Source organism: Myotis myotis, unplaced genomic scaffold (assembly GCF_014108235.1).
Source record: "Myotis myotis isolate mMyoMyo1 unplaced genomic scaffold, mMyoMyo1.p scaffold_m19_p_19, whole genome shotgun sequence".
NCBI classification, from domain to species: domain Eukaryota; kingdom Metazoa; phylum Chordata; class Mammalia; order Chiroptera; family Vespertilionidae; genus Myotis; species Myotis myotis.
This window is the reverse complement of record NW_023416323.1, coordinates 5,209,925-5,223,996: the sequence shown is the minus strand read 5'-3', so window position 1 is coordinate 5,223,996 and position 14,072 is coordinate 5,209,925. Positions and strand designations below refer to the sequence as shown.

At 49.4% G+C, this 14,072-nt stretch overlaps 3 protein-coding genes across 6 annotated transcripts in view; 2 read left to right on the top strand and 1 right to left on the bottom strand.

Annotated features, from left to right (window-relative positions):
• HNRNPUL1 (heterogeneous nuclear ribonucleoprotein U like 1) overlaps positions 1–6,193 on the top strand; it is a 36,352-nt gene extending 30,159 nt beyond the window's left edge. For 2 of the 3 annotated variants that reach the window (XM_036345837.1, XM_036345839.1), the window contains exons 11-15: positions 510–678; positions 1,219–1,503; positions 2,578–2,867; positions 4,488–4,679; positions 5,274–6,193. In XM_036345837.1, coding sequence (XP_036201730.1) covers positions 510–678; positions 1,219–1,503; positions 2,578–2,867; positions 4,488–4,679; positions 5,274–5,390 — 1,053 coding nt within the window. In that variant the 3' untranslated portion in view covers positions 5,391–6,193. The remainder of the gene's footprint in view (positions 1–509; positions 679–1,218; positions 1,504–2,577; positions 2,868–4,487; positions 4,680–5,273) is intronic. The other variant, XM_036345838.1, reaches the window with a different exon arrangement.
• Positions 6,194–6,660: 467 nt separating this feature from the next.
• CCDC97 (coiled-coil domain containing 97) overlaps positions 6,661–14,072 on the top strand; it is a 23,875-nt gene continuing 16,463 nt past the window's right edge. For both annotated transcript variants that reach the window (XM_036345843.1, XM_036345844.1), the window contains exons 1-2: positions 6,661–8,806; positions 12,614–13,069. In XM_036345843.1, the coding sequence (XP_036201736.1) occupies positions 8,758–8,806; positions 12,614–13,069 (505 nt within the window). In that variant the 5' untranslated portion in view covers positions 6,661–8,757. The remainder of the gene's footprint in view (positions 8,807–12,613; positions 13,070–14,072) is intronic.
• The window catches only part of TGFB1 (transforming growth factor beta 1), a 27,031-nt gene continuing 24,692 nt past the window's right edge, over positions 11,734–14,072 (bottom strand). Inside the window, exon 7 of the mRNA XM_036345842.1 lies at positions 11,734–12,006. Coding sequence (XP_036201735.1) covers positions 11,998–12,006 — 9 coding nt within the window. The 3' untranslated portion in view covers positions 11,734–11,997. The remainder of the gene's footprint in view (positions 12,007–14,072) is intronic.

Genomic DNA, 14,072 nt, shown 5'->3' with positions numbered 1-14,072 from the left:
ATGTAACCACGAAACAACGTACGTCGAGTCCGACATAACCCGAGGACTGCCTGTACTCTGAATTTTTTATGATGAACATGTACAGGCATTTCTCTGAGATATTATGGGTTCTGTTCCAGACCACTGCAATAGAGAGAGTCATGATCTGGTGGAGGGTCTTGCCTTCAATCTGTAAAACACACATCTGTGAAGCTAAATAAAATGAGACCTATATTACTTGGTGGGAGAGGGATAATTGTAAAGCAAAGTTCTGAGAACAAGGAGGAATAAAAGTGCAAAGCCCAACCATTGAAATCCCTTGTCCTGTGACTGTCAGCAGTCGCTTTACCGAGTCAGTTCATTTTCTGAGGGTAGATTCAAAAATCTTAAAAGTGAAGAAGAGCAGTTTCTTGGGTTTCTCTGCTTAGAACTAGTGCCCTTTTCTCAGTCCTTGGCCAACATAGTGCCCCACAGATGAGAAAACCATCCTGTAATGTGCCATCTCTTGCCTCTTCTGTCACCTACCCTAGACAAATGTTTATGGGTCAGCTCAGAGACGAAAAATGAGACCATTTGAAGGCTTCCAGCGCAAAGCTATTGTCATTTGTCCCACTGATGAGGACTTAAAAGACCGAACAATAAAGCGAACCGACGAAGAAGGGAAGGATGTCCCAGATCACGCTGTCTTAGAAATGAAAGGTAGGAGATAAGTGATTCCCAGAGGAACATGTCAACCAGGTCCTTTCCCTCCCCTCGCTCCTTTTTTTTTTTTTTAATCTTATTTTTTTCTTTGCTTCTGCTTTGTCCCTTCCCTGTCTAGTTCAACTGTGAATGGAAAAGTTGCCCATATCTCTCTTTTGCAAAGTGTTCAAACAGGTGGGACTGGGGCATGATGGAGAGAAAGTGTGGGAGCAGATGCTAGAGACCTACATGCTCACCTGCCTCTGTTCCCATTGAGTGAGCTGACTGTGAGCAAGCCTCAGTCTGCCTCCCTGATTCTACCTGCCTCGCCTGCTCCTGAAGGGAGCATTTATCTATCAACACTGGTTTGGTGGGTCTTAGCTACCTCTAGGAAATGGAGAAGAAGTCTTCATTAGCCACTGCTTGTTGTCAGAGAGTCTAAGGTTGGGATCCTGTCTCGTCTCTTGCCTACTACTCCAATGTTGTGGTTGTGGAGGGGGCCACACCTCAAAAAGTACTGACCTATTTGTTCCCTCTGGGGACCTCCCTTCCTTCTAGCCAACTTCACGTTGCCAGATGTTGGGGACTTCCTGGATGAGGTACTATTCATTGAGCTGCAGCGAGAAGAAGCAGACAAGCTGGTGAGGCAGTACAACGAGGAAGGCCGGAAGGCTGGGCCACCCCCTGAAAAGCGCTTTGACAACCGAGGCGGTGGTGGCTTCCGGGGCCGTGGGGGTGGTGGCACTTTCCAGCGCTATGACAACCGAGGTCCACCCGGGGGCAACCGAGGCGGCTTTCAGAACCGAGGAGGCGGCAGTGGTGGAGGAGGCAACTACCGAGGAGGTGAGCTCTCGCACTCCTGGTTTCTGGTTCGGGGTCGGGCTTTGTGACCGTTTATTCAGTCAGTAGGTGCAGGTTCCCTAGCACCAGCCCAGGGCTGAACTTTGGTAGAGAACCAGGATGAGTCAGACTCGGGGTCTCAGGGAAACGCTCCCACTATCCTGTTCCCCCTGGGCACTTTCCGGCCTTTTTTGTGCATCTTCCTCATCTGACCATCAGCTTGAGAAGAAGAACCAGACCAAGTTACTGTCAGTCCTGGGTCCCAGCTCAGGACCTGGTATAAGTCAAATGTTAGGACTGCTTTGGGTTATATATTTTAAAACGAATGGAAAAAGAGGCTTAGAGAGGTTAATTTACCCAGAATTTACTAAATCTAGAGTTGTGTCAAGTGGCCCAAATTCCAAGTTCTTAGTCACTAAGTTCTGCTATCAGCAATAAAGTGTACGATCATAATTTAACAGGCATGCCCCACCATGTTTTGGTCTGTGCTGCATAGTTTGGGGACACAGCCCGGACCCTGACAGACACATCACCCTGTAGTGACAGTCCAGAAGGATTCTGAGCTTAATAGGAAAGCCCAGCGGGACTGTGACCTTAGGTGGCACCTGACCCAATCTGTAGGGGAGCAGGGCTCAGGAACGCTTCCTGAGCGCCTAAAGTAAGGTCTAGAGACCAGTAGGAGTTGGAAGAGGGAAGAGTCTCAAGCTCAAGAAACTACTGCATGACGGTTCAGGAGAGACTGGCTGATTTGGACAAGCCTAACGAGGACTATCCCCAGTGTTTGGCAGCCCTCTTCCAGAACATCGCTTCCGAATTATTCAACAGCTATCGAGATGCTGAGGACACAACTGGAAACCAGGACAAACCTGTCAGTCAGCAGCGATAACCAAGTGTTATCTGGGCTGCACGGCAGAGTGCACGCAGGGGTCTGGGGAATCCCAGAGAGGATGCTTTGTTTACTTGCCTGAGCTGCTCTGAGCCTAGCCATACTGGGCTGCAGCAGTCACCAAGTCAGCCCAGCTCTTGAGGGGCCCAAGTTGAGAATGACAGGCCTCTCATCTGGTTTCTCCCATGCAGGTTTCAACCGCATTGGAGGTGGTAGCTACAACCAGAACCGCTGGGGTAACAATAGCCGGGATAACAACAATTCCAACAACCGAGGCAGCTACAGTCGAGCTCCCCAACAGCAACCACCCCCTCAGCAGCCACCGCCACCACAGCCACCGCCACAGCAGCCACCGCCACCACCCAGTTACAGCCCAGCTCGAAACCCACCAGGGATCGGCAGCTACAGCAAGAACAGCAACATCCCTGGCTCGAGTGTCAGTACCAGCACCCCCACTGTCAGCAGCTATAGCCCTCCACAGGTGAGAGGAGGTGGGATCAGGGAAATTTCTAACACCTGCTTCAGCCCGTCTCCACTCCTACCTGCCCTTCTTTCTCCCAGACAGTGCTTTTGACGAGAATGGCCCCTCGCCATCTCCAGGTTCATCCAGCAAGTGTATTTCTCTTGGCTGTGTCACTGGCTCACTGAATCCCCAAGAAAGCACTCAGAGTTTCCCCTTGCCCAGGCTGGAGGGGCTGATTCTGTTGTTTTCAGGATGTGCAGACAGGCCCTAAGGTTGATGAGGACTTGGCCTCTGCTCTGAGACCTTCAAACAGAGCAGCTCCAGACTCAATTTCAGTTCTCTGAAAGCCAGTGCTCGGACTCTGGAATGCACAGGCCCTTGTCAACCAGAGTATGTCTCCTTTTATTGTGCAGCTCTTTCCTGAATACCTTTCACATGCCAGGCCTGGGAACAGCTGCCAAGAGACAGATGAATGGTTCCCCACTCCTGGTCTAACAAGAATATTTTCTAGAACAGGAGTTGAGCAGGTGCAGATTCAGACCCCACCCTAAAACATCCTGGTTTTGTGATCTTGGACTGCCTTACCTCTCTGGACCTCCTTTTTCTCATAAAGGACTATAGTTGTTAATAAAATTCACATCCAAGGCTTGTTGTGGGAGATGGTTGGTGGCATCATAGCTTCATGGAACCATAGATCTGGGGTCAGGTCCTGGCTCTCTGCCACTTGGGCCCAGTCAGTGATTTAACCTCCCTGAGTCTCTGCTTTCTTCTCAATAAAACAAGGCTGACAGTGTACACCTCTCAGAGCTGGTGGGGGGACTGGGTTAGTTAATGATACAGCCTGGACATGGGAAGCACTTAGGAAATTACCACTACTATTTTTTTCTTTCCTTTTTTTCTTCTTCTTTTTTATATGAATAAGCTATTTTTTTTTATTTTTTTGTTAACCCTCACCGTAGGATATTTTTCCATTGACTTAGAGAGAGTGGAAGGAGAGAGAGAGAGAGAGAGAGAGAGAGAGAGAGAGAGAGAGAGAGAGGAGAGAGAGAGGAGAGAGAGGAGAGAGAGAGAGAGGAAGAGAGAGGAAGAGAGAAACATCAATGTGAGAGAGACACATCAAATGGTTGCCTCCCCCCACACACTCTGACCAGGGCGGAAGATTGAGCCTTTAACCAAGGTATGTGCCCTTGACCAGAACTGAACCCAGGAACCTTCCATCTGCAGGCCAATGCTCTATCCACTGAGCCAAACCTGCTAGGGCACCACTACTCTTTCTCAGTAACTCCTCCCATAATGACTCTCAGAATTTACTGAGTACCCAGTGGTTTGTGTTCACATGCTTATTGAATACAGAATAAGATAATCGAATAGTTCTGTTGTAATTTTTTTGTTTTACGGGGCGGGGGGGCCCTGGGATTTCAAGAGCTGCCTTGTACTTAACTCCCCAGGGTCTCAGAGTCCGTAACACCTCTGTATCTTACCCTGCCTTTCCTGCCATGTTGCTAACCCACCTCCCCCTCAGTCCTCCACCTCCACCTGGGAAGTTCCTTTGTGGGCTTCTGCTTACAGAAGTCTTCCCTTCATCCCAGCTGAACTGGCTATTTCACAGAGCCCTGGTTTTTCCCCCCCACTTTCCAGCCGAGTTACAGCCAGCCACCCTACAACCAAGGAGGTTACAGCCAGGGCTATACAGCCCCACCACCTCCACCTCCACCACCACCTGCCTACAACTATGGGAGCTACGGCGGCTACACCCCGGCCCCCTACACCCCACCACCACCCCCTACTGCACAGACCTACCCTCAGCCCAGCTATAACCAGTATCAGCAGGTAGGTATCAAATGGGGACACGGGTTAGGGGGGCTAGGGGCAATGGAATGGAGTGACTCTCAGGGTCCCCTTGCGTTGCATATTCCCAGACTTGAGTCCTTGCTTATCCCATGAAGATGAGCAGCCTGCCAGGAATTCACCTGATGCCTTGCAGTAGTAGTGCCCTCGCAGTACACTTCTGTACTGGCTGCTGAACAGCTGGTATCCTAGCTCCTCTCCCCAGTGCAGCAAGGAAAGGGTATAGCAGTGGCCTCCAGATCCTGCCTCACCACCATAGCCAGTGTCTGTTCCGGTGGGTTGGTGCTAGGCCACCATACCCGTGATGGAGTATTTTGAATGTGGTCCTTAACCTGTACCTGAAAAGGGCCTTAGGTTGGCAAGCCAGGAGACCTAGGCTGCAGTCCCTCGCTGCCCACCCATGTGGCATCAGGTCAGTCCCTTGTCCTCCCTGGGTGCCTTGATTTCTCTGTCAGGGGACCATGTGTCAGCTGTTGTCACTGCACCCATCTCTACCCAGGGTGAAAGTGGGGTGAGGGGAGGAGCCAAATGGAGGTCTAGATGAGAGACAACTCTGTACTTTTGGTTTCTCCGTAGTATGCTCAACAGTGGAACCAGTACTATCAGAACCAGGGCCAGTGGCCGCCATACTACGGAAACTACGACTACGGGAGCTACACCGGGAACACACAGGGGGGCACAAGCACTCAGTAGCCAGTGTACCCCTGAGGCCCCTACCGCTTCCTCTACCAGCGCCCGCCACGGCCCCTCATCTGCCCCCACCAGGTCCTGTGGTGCTGGGGGACAGGTCATCCCAGGGCTGCCTCCCTCCAGCCCACTGCCTCCCCTCTGAGGGGCTTCTTCAACCACAGGGCTGGGCATTTTTCTCTGGTTTCAAACAGACAACAATGACCTTTTATTTTCTCTTTCTCTCCCCACATCCCTCTTCCTCCTCTTCTTCCCGTCCTCCTTCTTGACTAAATACACCCCCTTCCTTGGTCATGCAGTGATGCTATAATGACTGAGGGGAGGGCCCCTTTCTGTCCTTTCTTCCCAGCCCTGCTCCAGACCCTCAGCTTCCCAGACCCTCATGCAGTTGGTTGTAAATTCTTCCAGAAGCTGTTTTACTGTCTACTTTTCAGGATTTAAAAGAAAAAATCAAAAAATTTAAAAAAAAAGTTTAAAAATCAAAAAAAAAAAAAAAAACCAAAATAGGAGGGAGGAAGCAGTGACAGATATTTTTTTGGTAATTATGCTTTTTTTAATTTTTAGAATTTGTCTGTTTTTACTGTGGGTTGGCTGTTGATACTTCATCAGGATAACCATTTCTTTGCTGAGTTCAGGCAACCAATGAAGAACCACACCCTCAAAACAAAACCACAAAATCAACTTTAACCTAACTTTTTATACAATGTCTCAGTTTCCCTTAACTTTGCACACAAGCTTCTGTGTTGAGTTGAATTGTAACTGCTTTTTGTATTTGGAGAGAGTGTGACTATTGAACTTGAAACCTTTTATTCCAGGCGTCTTGGTAGTTTCTGGTGGGATTAAGCCGGCGAGAGGGAAAATGGGGGAGGGGTGTCTCCTTTCCTTCAAAATATGAAGTTTTTCCCACTGCTTCCTCTCCAGAGATCTCCCAGGTGCCAGACCTAAAGGTTTTTCCTACAGTGACCCTCTGATTATTTTTACTTGCCCTTGACCCATATGTTTTAACAGGATTTTAACAGACTGCACTTACTAAGAAATGTGTTTCCCCTGTTTTGTTTTGTTTTGTTTTCTTTCAATAAATGAGATGGCACCTCCTAGCAGGAAGGAATAAGGGTTGAAACCTTGAAGTGCAATTGGCCTTTAATTGGGGTGAGGGGCCTTTTCAAGGGGACATTATTTACCATTCATTAAACACTTATTGAGGGATTCATGCCTAGCCCCATTTTGGGTTCTGGGGATGCCACCTTAAACCTGGGGCCCTCAGTTTAAAACCCACTAGTTCGTTTTTGAAGTGGTTCTCTGGTCCCTGCCTTTTCCAGTCCACTCATAGTCCCAAATCTCCAAGAATTTGTTTAGAAGATATGGAACCAGATCCCTTGTTGTGGAGGGTAAGTATGGCTAATAGGGGGAGACCAGGACTGGACTCGGGTCATCACTGGGTATCACTGCTCATCCACCTCAGGCCTGGCCTGTGAGCTGGACTTAGGATAGTTCCTGCCTGTGTGTCTGGGTCCATTGGGGATTACAGGAGCTTTATCCAGCCAATAGGTTAGGAACTTGCTCTGTTCCTCACTGGGCCTGGATGGTGCTGAGAGACACAGCATGGCCAAGGCAACCCTGGACCCTGCCCACCCAGGGCTCCCAGGCCACCAGTAACACGGACCTGTCGTCAAATGGTGATAGCACCTAGTGGTCAGCTATGAGAGCCTAGGGTGGTGGTGGTGGTAGTGAGGGCTTCCTAGAGAAGGGAAAATATCTTAAAATAGAAGTGAGCCAGGTTAAAGGACATTCTGATTGCATTCCCACAGCCCATCGTCCCCAGCAGTTTGAGTCATTTCTTCATTCCCTCTGGACAGCCTGTGTTCCTGGCCCTTTGTGAGGGGCAATGCTGGAGCACAGGAATAGCCAGTTAGCTCCATCCCTTCCCTCACAGGAAGTATCTCAGCGTGTGGAAGGGACACAGGCTACAAAACGGAGAAAGGCCAAATCGTTTTGAGGTCAGGGTGGGACATCTAAACATAAGGAGCGGAAGTTGGTGGCTAGTTAGACTAAAAGACGCTAGGGTAAGTGCCTACTCTCCCTGCTAAGCAAGGGCCTCTAGCCTGGGAATTCTTACCAACTCTGGTCTATGTGTTGAGCAACAGCTCCCTCTGCTGGCCTCGATACATTTAAGTGTAGTATCCATCTATCTTGTGTCGGGTACGTGCTGGGAATGCAAACTGCTCCTGGCCAGTGTCTAGATAGCTGCACCAGCCTCCTCACAGATCTCCCTTCCCCTGAAACCCCTTGCCCTATCCCCACAGGATATAAAGGGGCTCAAGCTACTTAATATGCTTATGAGGCCCCATACCTGGCCCCTGGTGACCTCACCTTCATCTTTGCTGCTCCCCCTTTGCACTTCGGATAAGTGGTTTGGGGGGAGTCAAGTCCCTTGAATCTATAAATGCCATGATCCAAATTTACATGTATGTGGAATTTTGCATAAAGATACATGAGGTTCTCAATTCTCTGCCGCCCAATCAAAGCCTTCAAGTTAGAACTTATTCCCATTTCATATGAAGTCTTTACAGCAACCAGAACTACCCATGTGTGTGCTCTCTAGATCTTTGGCTTCGCCCTACCTAAACCCTTCCCTACCGCCCTTACTCTTGTCCTAAATCATCTTTCAGGTCTCAACTGGGGCATCTCATCCTCCCAAAAGAAGCCTTCCCTGGGCCTCCAGAATGGGTGGCAGCTCCCTTATCCCCCTCAGCCCATTAGAGCCCTGAACATTCAGGACGGTCACTGGTGACATGTCTACTACCTAAGGCAAAGCAGTTTCCTAAGGCCACGTTTTTCTCCACAGCTGCAGATTGTCCCAGCCCTCACCACCCAGCTCATGCTAATCGGAGGCCGGGTGTGATGACAGAGCAAGAGACATGGCTTAATAAATATTCTTTGAAATGGTGAAAAGATAAAAGGAAAGGCTGGCGTTTAAACTAGACCACAAACCCTTTGAGGCCCTGAAGGGTTTCTCATTCAACCGATCATCCCAAAATTAAGCATGCGGGCTTTGGAGTCACTGCAGTGAACAGGTTGAACATCTTCCTCCTGATATTCCAGTTCCGTAGCAGTTCAGATTGGAGGTGGGGGGAACCAAGTGTTAGGCCTCTGACACGGGTGGCCTTTTCCTTCCTGGCTACGGAGAGTGAAACCTAAGTGAGACACGCATGCGCATAGAAAGGTCCGCCTTCTGCCCGGAACTTTAGTTCTGGGCGCAGCGGGGCATCGGAACCCCAGCTAGTGTGCTCAGCCGGAAGTGGCCGCTTAGGGCGTGGAGCCGAGTTGACGGTGCGGAGCCTACCACGGCGGTTAAAAAGCGTAGAAAATCCGGATGGAGGCTGTGGCGGCCGCGGCGGCGACAGCAAGGAAACCTGATGAAGGTGAGGTCAAGGCGACGCGGAGGCGGCGGGAGGGGGGCTGCGGTGTCTGGGAAATTACTCCTAGATCGCGAAGGAGGACTCTGTAGACCTGCCCTCGGCCTTACCTGTCCCTTCACCACTTTGTCCAGGTGAACCCCTCTCTTTGCGGGCTGACCTTTACTGTATCCCCTTCCCCGAAATTAACCTCTAACACGTTCCAGGCCAGCCTTTTCCATGTCCCGGTTCCTCCTGGCTAACTCCCGGGTTAACTAACGGGAACCTCTCCCCTGCCCCGGGCTTACTCTACCTGTGTCTCAGCCAACCCTGTTTCTCAAATTACTCCTTCATTTTGTGTAACTGAGGCTTCCGTTTCCCCAGACTAACCCTCCTCCTGCCCCATGCAAACTGTACTTATCTCAAACCAACGGTTTGCTCCGTCTCATTCTAATTCTTCCCCCAAAGTTCACAGCCCCATCTGCCACCTCAGGGTGCTTGCTGGTAGTCCGTTTCTGTGCTCCCCCGGTCTCTCTCTATAGCACTTTTAATCTATTGCTCCTGATGCCTTCCCGTAAGCATCTAACATGCTTTTGTTTTGCTCGACTTAAAATTCCATCCCCTGCTTCAAAGTAATCCCATGTGGGGTGAAGTGTGGCTGGGCGGCTGAACCATCACTGGCCAGAAATTGATCATTGTTGAAGCTGGATTACTGGGGGGGGGAGGTACTCTCTATTTTTGTGCATGTTTGAAATTGTAATTCCTTAACTAATAAAGAATTTAAAGATTAAAAAAAAATGTTTTAACCTAAAGAGAAAATCTATCCCTTGATCCCATGTTACCTTCCAGAAACCATGTTATCATTTCCAAAGAGTCACCCATCCTTGTTTCCATCTCCCCATCTCCCACCCACTGCAGTCTGGCTTTTACCTTCAGGAACTGCTCTGGTTAGGGTCCCCAGTGACCTCCCTGTGTCACCCCATTCAGTGTTTTTCTTATTAGACGACATGGAGAATACAGTGCTATTGACCCCTCCGTCCTTCTTTAAGGTTTTCCCTTGGTTTCTCCGACACCCCTCTTTCCGATTTCCTTCCTATCGAGCTCAGCCTCTAGTATTTGTTTCCCAAGACTGCTGTAGCAAATTACCACAAACTGGATAGCTTTAAACAACAGAAATTTATTCTCTCACAGCTCTGGAGGCCAGAGTCTGAAATCAGTATCACTGGGCAGATATCTAGGTGTCAGCAAGACAGTGGGGGGCACCCTCAAAGGCTCTAAGGAAGAGCCCATTCCTTGCCTTTTCCGCCTTTTGGCGGTTCCTGTCATTCCTTGATTGTGGCCACATCACTCCAACCCCTGCTTCCATCTATCTTCACATTGTCATCTCCTCCATGTATGTCAGATCTTATGATGGCTCTTAGAGCCCACCTGGATAATGCAAGATATTCTCCCCATCTCGAGATGCTTAACTTAATCACATCTACAGAGACCCTTTTGTTGCTATTGTCGTTGGCTATACAAGGTAACATTAACAAGTTCCAGGAACTAAGACATGGCTATCTTTTTGGAGACCATTTTTTTAGAAGTCTTTCACAGGCATATCTTCTCCTCATCCAGTTAGGGCTCTTTCCTAGCCCTTCGTTTCTCATCTTCACACATGTCCCCGCCCCTGCCCTCCCCATGACCTTTAATTTCTTTCAGCTTTAATTGTTGTCTTGACTCTGTAACCCCCACAACTCTGTCCCCAGCCCAACACTTCTCTCTGAGAAGTCTCTAGCCCCATATACTAATGTTCTCTAAAATGCCCCTTGGGTGTCCCCTGGTTCCCTCTTACCTTCCATGTCCTGAACTGGCATCAGCATCTTCCCTCAAACCTGCTCGTCCATGTCTTTGTCTCAGACAGTTTGACTAGTTCAGGGGCCAGAGCTCTGGATCTTAATTGGATACCTCCCTTACCTCCCAGCCCTTCAGCCCTCTGGCTTATGTACTTGGCCTCCCAGGTATCTTTTTTTAAAAAATATATACTTTTAATTAATTTCAAAGAAGAAGGGAGAGGAATAGAGAGATAGAAACATCAGTGATGAGAGAGAGTCATTAATCGGTTGCCTCCTGCATGCCCCACACTGGGGATCGAGTCCACAACCCGGGCATGTGCCCTGACCAGGAATCGAACCCTGACCTCCTGGTTCATAGGTAAACACTCAACCACCGAGCCATGCCAGCCGGGCCCCAGACATCTTTCTAACCACCACTCCTCTTGTCCCTTCCTCCACAGCACCTACTCTGGTCTAGCTCAGCTTTAAAAAAAATTTTTTTGTGTGTTTAAATCTTCCCGTGTCCGGCTGGCATGGATCAATGATTGAGTGTCGACCTATGAACCAGGAGGTCACAGTTCGATTCCCAGTCAGGGCACATTCCTGGGTTTTGGGCTCAATCCCCAGTCGGGGGGGACATGCAGGAGGTGGCCAGTTGATGATTCCCTCTCATCATTGATGTTTCTATCTCTCTCTCCCTCTCCCTTCCTCTCTGAAATCAATAAAAATATGTATTTTTTTAAAAATCTGAAACCCATGTACCTGTAATCATTACCCCCTTATTTTTCTCCATCCCAGCTAAGCTACCTAAAGGAATTGTCTATACTTTCTTTTTTAAAACGTATTTTTATTGATTTCAAAGAGGAAGAGAGAGATAGAAACATCAATGATGAGAGAAAATCATTCATCAGGGCTCGAGCCCGCAACCCTGGCATGTGTCCTTAACCAGAATTGAACCCAGGACCCTTCAGTCTGCAGGCCAATGCTCTATCCACTGAGCCGAACCGGCTAGGGCTATACTTTCTTTCTTTCTTTTTTTTTTTTTAAAAAAAAGAATAGTTTATTGATTTTTAGAGAGAGAGGAAGGGAGAAGAGAGAAACGTCGATGTGAGAGCGTAATATCAGTGAGCTGCCTCCTGCACACCCCTCATCTTTTTGGTGCACAGGACAACAATGCCCAACCAACTGAGCCACACCAGCCAGGGCAAGGAGTTATCTATACTTTTTGTCTGTACTTAGCTCCTGCTTGCTGCAGCCTAGCTCTCAGCTTTCCATTTTCCAGGGCCTGTATTGTCTTTGATCTTTCCTATTCCTCCATCAACTGGGTGCTTCATGAGGATAGGAGCTGGCTTGGATTCCTCCTGTGGCTCCTCAGCATTACTCAGTTCAGGGCCTTGAATAGCTTTAGAGTTGCTAAAGAATGGTTTGGAAGAGAATGAATGAGTGAGTGAACAAGTTAGTGAATGTATTACATTTTGTGAACAAACGAAAAGGCAAAGAATTGAGTGAATCGGTGAACAAAGTGGTAAAGGACCAAGTAACTACACCAAACACTCCTGCCTCAGGGCCTTTGCACTGGCTGTTCCCTCTGTCTGAAACTCTTCTCCCCCAGAAATATCATAGTTCTGTTCCTCACCAACCCAGGTCTCTACTGAAATGTCACTTTTTAGGCAAGCTCTCTCTGTCTTAAAATTGCAGCCTTTCCCCCTCCATGTCCCCCATTTTCTCCTTTTCCTCTGAATTTTTTTGCATAGCTCTTAAACCACCTAACACTGTATGTTTTCTAACACACTATATGTTTTTAGTAAATGTTTTTGATTATCTGTGCCTCCCACTGAAATGTCAACTTCTTGTTTATTGTGGTATTTCTAAGGCCTAACACAGTGCCCAGATTATAGTAGGTGCTCAATAAATGTGAAGTGAGTGAGGGACTGAGCACCCAGTCCCTCCTACTCACCCCACTCCCTTCTACTCACCCCCACTCCCATCCCAGACTAAAGCATCTCCCCTCTACCCACAGGCTGCACAGAGCCCAGTTCTGGGCACTGGGGGGAGCTGAGCTGGATGCCAGTCCCATCCAGACCCCTGGACAAGGTGGAAGCAGCAGAGGCCGTTCCAAAGGCCCTGGGCAGTGACACCTCTGGGACTGAGAATGCAGCAGTGAGTGCTATGCTGCATGCTGTGGCTGCCAGCCACCTGCCTGTATGCAGCCAGCAGCAAGGAGAGCCTGACCTGACCGAGCAGGAGAAAGTGGCCATCCTGGGCCAGCTGTATCACGAGAAGCCACTGGTGTTTCTAGAGCGTTTCCGCACAGGCCTCCGCGAGGAGCACCTGGCCTGCTTTGGCCACCTACGTGGTGATCACCGTGCAGACTTCTACTGTGCGGAGGTAGCCCGGCAGGGCACCGCTCGGCCCCGCACCCTGCGTACTCGCCTGCGTAACCGGCGCTACGCTGCCCTGCGTGAGCTCATCCAAGGTGTGGGGGCAGGTGGACTGGACAGGAGGGGAAAGCAAGGCAGAGCTAATAAGAAGGATGCAAGAGCAGAAACAGACAGAGATCCTGGGAGACAAGTGCTGAATCAGGGATTCAGGGAGAGACAGACAAATGTGAAGTGACAGGGTGACATTAGGTAGACTACGCAAATAGGGACCCAGGGAAAGAGAATGGGAATGACCGAAGTACCATTTCAGATCTGTGAACCGAGGGCACAGTGCCTAGAGCCATGATAACTGGTTATCTGTCAGGAAAATTAGAACGCTCCCTCACACCGAACACAAAGGCATTGCTGGAAACCTAGGGGAGTGTGTTTATGACCCTGGGCACATAAAGGCCCTCTCAAACAAGGCACACGTGAATGAAAAGCATGAAGGAAAACATCAATCAATACCTGTTTGACCATGACCTGACAAGTGTTTTTGTGACCAAAGACACCAGAACTAAAGGTAAAAGATGAGAGCAAATGAAGCAGAGAAAGTGAAGTTTCTTGTTAGGGAAAAGGCATGGGCTGAGGGAAATGAAAGAGTGGGACACAGCAACAGATGAGCAAGGTGAAAACAGGAGAGAATGAATGGGGGCGCTGGATGACAGAAACTGAGGTCAGAGAAGGAGAGGGTGACTGAGAGCCAGGAAAAAGGAGGGAGAGAAACAGAATCTTGTGGGAAATACAAAAGCTGGGGGTAAGAGAGGGCAAGATGGGAGGCAGGACAGGGATGGTCACGCTCAGGTGCTCCAGAGGCCAGGATTCAGGTAGATTCCCACCCTGGGCTCTGAAAGTAGGGCAGGAAGGACCAGGTTCCCTTAAACTGTCAACTGAGGCACAGAACTGCCCCTGTAGGAACAGGCAGCCAGGAGAAATGCAGAGGACCCGGGTTTAGGGTGTTAGGGATGCCAGGCCCACCTGGGGGGTGGCTGCAGAGAGGAGCACTAGGGAGAGCTGGGGTCTGGAAGACCACCCGGAAAACCTCACCTGGGCAGAGGC